Source organism: Solea senegalensis, unplaced genomic scaffold, assembly GCF_019176455.1.
Source record: "Solea senegalensis isolate Sse05_10M unplaced genomic scaffold, IFAPA_SoseM_1 scf7180000015743, whole genome shotgun sequence".
Taxonomy (NCBI): Eukaryota; Metazoa; Chordata; class Actinopteri; order Pleuronectiformes; family Soleidae; genus Solea; species Solea senegalensis.
This window is the reverse complement of record NW_025321436.1, coordinates 72,066-80,374: the sequence shown is the minus strand read 5'-3', so window position 1 is coordinate 80,374 and position 8,309 is coordinate 72,066. Positions and strand designations below refer to the sequence as shown.

The 8,309-nt window shown below is 43.2% G+C and overlaps 1 protein-coding gene and 1 long non-coding RNA gene across 2 annotated transcripts; both read right to left on the bottom strand.

Annotated features, from left to right (window-relative positions):
• Positions 1-724: 724 nt before the first annotated feature.
• si:dkey-191g9.7 (GRIN2-like protein) lies at positions 725-3,698 on the bottom strand. Its single transcript, XM_044017691.1, has 2 exons — positions 3,610-3,698; positions 725-2,594 (listed from the first exon to the last, which is right to left on the bottom strand). The coding sequence occupies exons 1-2, from the start codon at positions 3,657-3,659 to the stop codon at positions 1,265-1,267; spliced, it is 1,380 nt and encodes a 459-aa protein (XP_043873626.1). The 5' UTR covers positions 3,660-3,698; the 3' UTR covers positions 725-1,264.
• Positions 3,699-5,623: 1,925 nt separating this feature from the next.
• On the bottom strand, positions 5,624-8,259 carry LOC122762494. Its single transcript, XR_006358718.1, has 2 exons — positions 7,488-8,259; positions 5,624-6,088 (listed from the first exon to the last, which is right to left on the bottom strand). It is a non-coding gene; the product is annotated as an uncharacterized LOC122762494 (long non-coding RNA).
• Positions 8,260-8,309: the final 50 nt, after the last annotated feature.

Genomic DNA, 8,309 nt, shown 5'->3' with positions numbered 1-8,309 from the left:
GACACACACAGGGTTCGCCGACAACCACAGCAACGTTTTGTCAATGTAAATGTCAGTGTAGGTTAGAAACTGTGGGCAGGAGAAGAGTTTGTTTAGAGATTTTTGTGATTATTTTTCTGTCACTCTAGTGCCACGCCCACGGATGCAATACACACTCATTTTAAAATCTGAAAACATCAAAAAAGAAGTACAAAGCCTAAACTGCGATTGTTTAAAAACTTTGACTTTGGTGAGAAAAGTCCCAAGTCTTGTGACCTGTTTAAAGTTTCAATTACGTCTCTACGTTAAAGTATGATGACACTGTGATGCTCCAAAGTGGGCTTGGTTTTTCTCCTTCTTTTGACCGTTTCCCATTCATGTGTATGTGGAAACTATTTGCAGTTTTTTGCGATTTTTGTCACCAAAAATATCACCATGAAGAATAAACGCGTAGGATTACCACAGATGCTTGCGCTGCAAGGAACTCTAGGTTCTCACTAGAATGCCTTGCAGCAGCAGGCACTAATGATAGTCAGCACTGAGTGTAGAGAGCTGGACAACATCGCTGCCGGGACAGGGACTGAAAGAAAATCAGAGAAAATCAGCGCTCTACTGCTGCCTCATCAGGTCAATCCAAAAACACATTCGATGTTAGTGAGTGGATCCTCAACTCCTGCAACATTGTTGATTGTATCTTTTGACTTTGCTTCAGGAAGTGACTCGAACAAATTTACACAATTTCCCCAACCTTTTAGTGAAGGTTTATGTTTTAAGTTTATATTATACATGACCAAACATCTCTTTGAAATGATTCTTTTACCAAATCAAAATGTCAATCACAAAAAGTGAGTCCACATATGGAATGTTTGACGAACCCAAGTCCACAGAGAAAATCAGTGATTGGCAGAGTTGTTGAGCTGACTTCACTCTTCTAAGACGAGCAGCTTCTGAGCTAAAAGCATTGATTTTATCGATGGACTTTGGTGTGGGAGAGTTAGAACAGGCTGTCTCATGGTGTTTTCCAGGGATTGATATATTTTATTTGTGAGCTGTGATCTTTGTTAACAGGCTGTAAACGGTTGTTTCTGTGTCACTATGTCAGAAAAGCTGAACTGTAACTTTAATGAGTCTTTTCCATGGCTGCATGTCATTGTTTTGTAAGTCTGCAGTTTGCATGGACTTCTGTAGACCGTCTGAGCACATGGGTGACATTTGAGGCTTTAAGTAGCCAAACAGGCTACTGAACACAGTGTTGGGGTTCTGTTCTTCTGTCCATCACTGAGCTTCAGTCGACAGCTGTCGTGCTGCGAGTGCAGCAGGTTCTAAAGGAGTCTATCAGCCTGCTCGTCTTCCTCTGACCGCTGGTGTTCCCGCTCTGACGGGACGTGTTGGTGTTCTGGCGCGACAGCTTGGCTCGGCTCGCTGTCTCCCTGATCTGCAGCTCCAGGTGTTTCTGGATGGCCAGACCCAGCTCCTCCGGGTCCACAGAGGCTCCGTACACCTCCCACGTCATCCCCTCTGCATCCCACTTCACCTCCTTCACTGGGGACTTGAGCCCACTGTCTGTTTTCTTGCCTCCATCAGAGTCGGTGTTGGTCAGCGACGGTGTGCGGCTGCTGGAGCTCTCACCTCTGCTCTCCTCTGTCAGACAGATTTGAGGGAACACATGAGGCGTGGCAGTCTGCTCTGTCTGCACTCCAACATCCCTCAGCTCCCTTGGTGCCATCACAGTCCCAACGTCCCGGGTCCTGGTTCTAACAATGGCAGTGCTGCAGCACTCCTCTCTGCTAAGGTGTTTTGGGGTTTGTGGGCCGGCACCGGGAGGCACAGAGCTGATCCAGGAGCAGTTGAGGTTGCAGCACCGCAGCAGATGTTTGGCATCAAGGCCCGTCTCGCTGACAGAGGAGACGAGGCGAGGCAGGGTGAGGTGCTTTGTCGGCTCTGCGGTTGCCAGGTGCTGCAACAGCTGAGAAGAGGCTGGGATGGGCTGGGGGTGGCAGTAGGCAGCAAACGTGTCTTCAAAAATGGCGTGATGATTGTAACCCCCGTAACAGAGTGGCTTGTCACACTGAGGGAGAAGATGGCCTTTCTCTTCTACACCCTCACCTTTGACCGCCACCTTGGGGGATGAGACGCAGACACACCTGCTCTGAGGCTGCTGGACACCAACATCGCCTCCACTGGCTCCTCGACAAACAGTGGTGATGAAGTTGCACTGTTGCAGCTGCATGGGTTGCTTGCAGGGTGACGCACACCGACCCTCAAACTCTTGGAAAATCTTATCTGCTCCATGGTAAATGCGTCCACCGGTGTCCCCGTGCGGAGCTTGGAGGGACGCTCCCTGTGTTAGCACAGGTAAAGAGTCTGAGGGACTCTTGTGAACTGACGTGTCATCAAAGACCTGGTGCTGGTGTGAGGGTGCACATGTCCCTGACTCATTAGGGGGGCTTGGAGCCCCGGGGGATGCTGGATGTTGTGGTGTTGTACTGCTCTCGCTGACCTCCTCACAGGCAGGACCTGGTCCATCTGAAGGTCTGGAGGATCGTGTGGAATCAAAGAGGGTGTGACCAGAGAGGGAAGAGAGTGCAGGACGCTCAGCCTCTGCCATAGAAGACCTTTAAAGACGCAAAGAAAACACAACATGTCTGACACTTGAAGACAAAACACTACAGTTCCCCACCATTCACCCATTTACTCGTAACTTCATACAGCAGCGTCTACAGGAGCCGGGAATCAAACCCACAACCTTCCAGCTGAAAGACACTACTCTATCACTGAGCCACTACTGATAATACTGGGTTGACAAGCAAGTGTTGCACCAGAAAAAATGATTCATTTTTAAGAAGATAACTACACAACTTACAACTTACTTTATGCTTTAATTAGAGGCTAACCGCTAACTGCTAACCGCTCCATCGCTTTGAATAGAGAGGTAAATACACAAATCACTGATTATTGTGTGTGTGTGTGCAAATATAATTTATTATAAGGTATTCATGAAGACTCATTTCTTACATGAGAGTTTGTGAAAGAACTTTACAGATTTATTAGCTCGTTTAAAGAAGTCGAATTTGTTTATTTCTATTTGAATAAAAGTAAGAATATTTGTCTTATTTTCATAATACTTTACATCTTAATTATAAACATGCTGTATTTGATTTATAGAAAAAACTAAACGGGTGGTTTATTCCACACCAGGCCATGCCCCATCCCATCTCATGCCTCTGCTGTAGCACAACGCAACGCAACGCAACGCAACGCAACGCAACGCATCACATCACATCACATCACATCACATCACATCACATCACAACACAACACAACACATTACTACACAACACAACATACATTACACAACGCATCGCAGCGCAACGCATCGCATCACATCACATCACATCACATCACAACACAACACAACACAACACATTACTACACAACACAACACATTACTACACAACGCATCGCAGCGCAACACAACACAACACAATCATGAGCAACTCACTCATGTGGATTTGTGAATTTATACTTAAGACAACAGCTCATCGTCTCACACACACACACACAGACAGACACACACAGACAGACACACACACACACACACACACACAGTGTGCTTAGAGAAACATTTACCTTTCACAGTGATCCACCCGCTGCTGAGACTCTGTCCTCCCCTCTTTCATCGCTCTCTCTGGTGTGTGTCTGTGTGTGTGTGTGTGTATGGGGGGCTTAGAAAGCCTCCTCCTCTTCTTCTTCTTTGGTGTCCCTCTCCTCCCCGCCCCCCCCAACTCCAGACCGTGCATAAGACAGGATGAGACCTTAAGATAATCCTCTGTGATTACACATGTGAGGATGCAATCTGTCCAGCTGTAGTGGAGGGGGAGGGGAGAGAGGGAGGGGAGAGAGAGAGAGAGAGAGAGAGAGAGAATAGCTGAGTATGTCGACATAAAATAAAGACACACACACACAGCTCCCCTCTGAGTCACTGCTTTACTTTCCCTCTCTCTCTCTCTCCCTATGTCCCTCCCTCCCTCTCTCCCACACACACACACTCTAACACCAGCCTATTCTCCATCACGCCAGTATCACTGTTGCTATGGAAACTGTCATACGCAGTGGATCCATGTTTTTTTTCAGGAGGCAGTGAGACAACAGATCAGCTGGTGTCACACGTGCACACACACACGTGCACACACACACACACACACACACAATCACTTACCTGTTAACATGCTACCATTGTGTCCTCCATGTTTCCTAATGTACACTATATAAACGTGTGTGTGTGTGTGTGTGTGTGTGTGTGAGCTGGGATCAGCTTGTCTTTAAAGGGATAGTTCAGAGTTTGTAATCAGACAAAAGAAAACGGTTTGTTAGCCTAATAAAATAAATGCTAGTTTACGATATGTCGGTCACATGATGGCGTCTTTATCTCACACTGACGTTTGTAAAGCACTCACTCTCCCACACCAAAGTCCTCAGAGAAAATGAGTGACACTGGAGCTGCTGGTTTAGTTTGTGTCACAAACACACAACTCACAAAACAACACATATGAACTCAGTGAATGAATCAGTGAAAGCTGCAAACGTCGCTGGTTTTCTGTGGACTTTGGTCCAGAGACTGAAGTTCAGGTTCTAAATCAAACCAAATCATTGTGTTTAACTCTATCATTGTGATGTTTATTCTTACGCATCATTTTTAGTGAACAATGTAATCCAACCATAATAAGTCATGATGAAGGATGTGGCACATTAAATAATTCACCAGGATTAACGTCATGTGTTCATGCATTACATTACATTACATTACATGTCATTTAGCACAGTGTATTTAAACATTTGGGTACAAACAAGAGCTAGAAGTAAGTAAGAGCTTCAAGTAAGACAAACTATGAAGTGCTAGTCATAAGTGCGATGTAGTAATAAGTTTTTCTTTCCGTCGTCGTCGTCTTAGTCGAGGTAGAGTCGGAAGAAATGTGTTTTTAGTCGGCGGCGGAAGATGTGGAGGCTTTCCGCTGTCCGGATGTCGATGGGGAGCGAGGACAGTGAACAGTCTGGAGTTGTGCCAAGATCCCCGATGCATGAAAGATCCCGTCCACTTGCTTCCACTTCCTGTTCAGGGTTTTCCAGCTGACGTAGGGTAAGAGTAAAACATGGAGCGGATTTCACACAGAGCAGAGGAGCACATCACGACTCAGGCATGATGAACAGAGAGAGTCGTGTGTTTAGTTTGTGCATGAATGACATTTTTCTATACAGTTTGAATTGAAATGAATCCACAATTTGTTCTCTATTGTTATTGGGAATTGGGATTGAATAAACAATCATTCACTGCTTCTTGATATGATGCTATTTAGTGCTTTTTATAGAGACATAATTAATATTGAGCTCCAGGAATTCCAGGATAATTAATGTAACTAATAAAGACAAAAAAGCACAAATATTATGACATAAGATATTTGTTGCAATATTACCATTATTTAATTTCATGCTAGGACAGAGTTATGGACAGGCTAAAGATGCTAAAGACTATTTGATTGAGATCTTATGTGACAAAGTGAATGAATTCCTGTTGAAATCGCGTCATCACACAGTGAATATTCACTGTGAGTAAAAAAAGAAAAGAAAAAAAGAGAAACAGCCGATGTTTCCAAGCCCTCTACATGTTTATTAGAGACGACACGTGTTGGCCTTTTGACATTTATACAAAACAAACAGAAAAACAACGTGACAGCAGCGTCAGGCGACATCAGTGGGTTGTGACTTGTTCATGTTCACACACACACACACACACAGTGCAGCTCGTGTGTGACATCAAACACACACACACACAGTTGTCTGATCATCACATGATTGATTACTGTTATAAGTTAAAACAAACAGAAGCTCTCTACTGTTCCCGCAGGTTAACTTCAGTCTTACTTTGACATGTGCTAGTTATGATGACTTATGTGTCAGTTTTGTCACTGAAATGTGGACATTAATCCATGTTTCCTCGTCTTGGGAGTAAATTATCAGTTGAAAAATACAATTGATGAAAATGAAGTCCAGTTCAATGATGAGCTACAGTTTCCAGACTTGAGTCTCAGTGAGTTGTGTTTGTTCATGTTTTCTGTAACATGAAAATGAAAACATGAAAATGCTGCCTTACATGTTTATTAAATGAACTAAAATAGTTTGATAGATAACAATTTTAGTTGAACGTATTTAGCTTGGATTTCTTATTATTTTTTAAGGTTTTACTCGTACAACCATTTCATTTATACTTTTGCAGCAGACAACTGTGGAGTTATTAAAGGGACAATATGTAAAATATGCAACAAGACTTAGAAAAAAAACAAAAAACAGGCACTATAATCCAAATTAAACATATTGAGGAGTCTCCAGGTCCACCTACGAGGAGCTTTCTCACAAAATAAACACAACTTTAAAATGTTGTCAGTGAAACAGTGAACATGCAAAGACAAACTCTCTGTGTGACTCTGAAAAATAAAGGTTACATAAAACTAAGGATTATTTTCATAATCGATTAATCTGTCGATTATTTTCTCTTTGAGTCGTTCGGCCATAAAACGTCAGAAAATGTGAAAAAATATTGATCAGAGTTCCAATGATTTCTTTGTTTTGTGGAGCAAAGAAATCAGAAAATATTCATGTTTGACATTTTTAAACTTTGTTTTAATGAACTGATTAAGAATCAAGTTTTTCAGCCCTAAACAGAATAAGAAAGAATAAAAATAATAAACTGTGTGTGAACATCAGCAGAGAAACTCAAGACCTGGAAGAACCTGCAGCTCGAACTGTGATGGATGGATGGATGGATGAATGAATGAATGAATGAATGAAGGATCTCGTCTGCTGCAGCTTTACATGTCTGCAATGAATGGATTCACTTTTGCCTCCATTTTGTGTCACTTTAAAGACAGTGAATGTAATAATCAACAGATGAATCAATGATGAAAGCATCATTCTTTCACATGTTCCTCACTAACAGAGAGCATGAATACATGACTGTGACGAGTAACACTATGTGTCAATAAAACCTCCATGTTTCTATGTTTCTTTAAAAACACTCCTTTAAAACATAGGTCAGCCATTAGAGATGAAAGGAGATGAGAGAGATGAAAGGAGATGAGAGAGATGAAAGGAGACGAAAGAGACTAAAGGAGACAAATAGATGAAAGGAGAAGATAGAGATGAAAGGAGATGAGAGAGATGAAAGGAGATGAGACTAAAGGAGACGAAAGAGACTAAAGGAGACGAATAGATGAAAGGAGATGAAAGAGATTAAAGGAGATGAAAGGAGATGAAAGAGATTAAAGGAGATGAAATAGATGAAAGAGATTAAAGGCAGATGCAGATTCTGTGAGATGCTCAACCCCAGCAGCTCCATTTTAGTCTGAAAGTCCAGAGACAGCAGAGAGGGCGACCTTGGAAACTAGCGCTTTGTGATTGGTTGTTTATGGTTCTATGATTTTAGATTTCAAAGACACCAGAGAATAAAGACTGACCTGAGAGCTCAGCTTTGACTCAGATCTGATCCAGTTCATTCAGAACCAGCACTGGTGCTGATCATAGAAACAGGGGATCATGACTTCCTTCTTTGGTTCGATCACATGACGCGTTTGTTTTGTTACTGAGGTTTTTTCATTCCTGAAAATGAAGAAACGTAACAACGTTCACATCCGTTCATGTTTGGACAATAATCATATATTATGAAATGAACGGACATGATATCAAGAAGCCGCCAGTCTAAGGTTTTCTGGTCAGTGATGAAAGACTGACCTGAGTTTAGCAGCATGCACATGCACGTGGTCGTCGCACGTGTGAAGATTAATAACAACCGTCGCAGTGATGTCATCACAGGCCTATTACACTGACACTGTGTGTGTGTGTGTGTGTGTGTGTGTTTAACACAACATATACATTTGCTTTGAAAACACAGACGACTTTACAATAAGAGACATGAGACGTGTCTTAATATCATCTGTCTTTCACCCTCCACGGTGAGCACCACCCAGCACACGCAGGAGGAGGAGGAGGAGGAGGAGAGTCCACTGCCATCCTTCTCCAACTGGCACCAACACATGTGCCGGTGCTCACAGAGCACCAGCTTAAACCCTGCAGCTGTCAGTCACCATGTGCTGCTGTAGATTCCAGATTAGATAGTCCAGTCCAGTCCTAATCCAAAACCTGCATGTGGCTCATCTACAGACTCCAGTTCCTGGGGTCTGTGCGCATGTGTGTGTCCATCCATCCGTCTGTGTGTGTCTGTGTGTGTGTGTGTGTGTGTGTGTGTGTGTGTGTGTGCGTGTGTGTGCGTGTGTGTGTGC

What these genes read in the sequence shown, in the direction of transcription:
- si:dkey-191g9.7 (XM_044017691.1), bottom strand. Translation starts at nt 3,659, where the DNA reads ATGAAAGAGGGGAGGACAGAGTCTCAGCAGCGGGTGGATCACTGTGAA. An exon ending in CGGGTGGATCACTGTGAAAG is followed by an intron (nt 2,595 to 3,609) that starts GTAAATGTTTCT and finishes GCGTCTTTAAAG; the next exon opens with GTCTTCTATGGCAGAGGCTG.